This window comes from Wasmannia auropunctata, unplaced genomic scaffold (genome assembly GCF_000956235.1).
Source record: "Wasmannia auropunctata unplaced genomic scaffold, wasmannia.A_1.0 LD336106.1, whole genome shotgun sequence".
NCBI classification, from domain to species: domain Eukaryota; kingdom Metazoa; phylum Arthropoda; class Insecta; order Hymenoptera; family Formicidae; genus Wasmannia; species Wasmannia auropunctata.
The window spans coordinates 2,480,503-2,481,700 of NW_012026784.1; the positions used below are offsets into that span (position 1 = coordinate 2,480,503).

At 37.3% G+C, this 1,198-nt stretch overlaps 1 protein-coding gene across 1 annotated transcript in view; it reads left to right on the forward strand.

Annotated features, from left to right (window-relative positions):
- The window catches only part of LOC105452344 (carbonic anhydrase 2-like), a 16,302-nt gene that overhangs the window by 3,318 nt on the left and 11,786 nt on the right, over positions 1 to 1,198 (forward strand). The window contains exons 2-4 of the mRNA XM_011693357.1: positions 106 to 147; positions 228 to 392; positions 920 to 1,176. Of these exons, the coding sequence (XP_011691659.1) occupies positions 106 to 147; positions 228 to 392; positions 920 to 1,176 (464 nt within the window). The remainder of the gene's footprint in view (positions 1 to 105; positions 148 to 227; positions 393 to 919; positions 1,177 to 1,198) is intronic.

Sequence of the window (1,198 nt, forward strand, 5' to 3'; positions counted from 1 at the left end):
ATAGGAATTATTGATTTAATCTTAATTTAGGTTTAATTTGATGCTACTTATAAGATTGCAATAAGCGATTAAATACGTCAAGAATATTTTTTTTCTCTGTACTAGAGATTCTTTCCGAGGAACATTGGGGTTACGAAAAAGAAAATGGTAAGTCTGACAGATAAATATATTTTCCCAAATTTAGTGATATATGTTTCGAAATAAAAATACTCCTGTTTTTTTCGCAGGCCCGAAGCATTGGGGCAAGAATTTTCCTACGTGTCTGATGGGAAAACACCAGTCACCCATTAACATAAAAGAGCGCAATGCCAAGAACGTCAGGCTACCGCGACTGAGATTGAGCGGCACTGACATTCCGTACCAGGCATACGTGACAAACAACGGTCACTCAGGTGAGAATTTCAAGGTTCGATTCTGCATTCGGTATGTCGAAGAAAGAAATCCATCGTATTGATTGCTCACTTAGCTCGAGGTTTTCTCGGATTAAGCGATACCACTGGGAACCCCCCGCGATCGCGTTCACGAAAATTAAAGTTAAGAGAAAAAATTATGTTATTGCAACATAATCGGGACGAGAAAACGAGAGAACAAGGAAAAGGAACTCATGTACCTTGTAATTATATAAATTATTCCTGGGGTGTAATAAACATACTGGTAAATCATGAACGTTGAATAGAGATGACTGAAACGCTCAGGCAAAAAGCTGACGAACGATTCGTACATGTCATTATTAGCGGTTAAATCCCGCCGTGATGGTCTTAATCATATTTATACATAATCGAGCTCATACGGAAGTTACTTTTAAAACGTGATGTCGTTATATAAAAAAGATATTTATATAATAATTACAGTTGCGTGTACAACACACTGATATTTTTAATAATTGCTTTGTCACGTACTTCTTTTTTCTTCCATGCAGTTATGCTAAAAACCAACGATTCCAATGCGGTCATGTTATCCGGAGGACCCTTGAGAAACAGTGTCTACGAATTAGAACAGTTCCATTTTCATTGGGGTAAGAAGATTAAGAAAGATTACGGTGGATCCGAACATTTAATCAACAACCACAGGTTTTCGATGGAAATGCATGCCGTCTTTCGCAAGAAAGATTACAAGTCGATGGAGAAAGCTCTTAATCATAGTGACGGTCTGGCTGTTTTAGCATGTGTTTTCAAGGTATTAGAAATCATCTTGATTT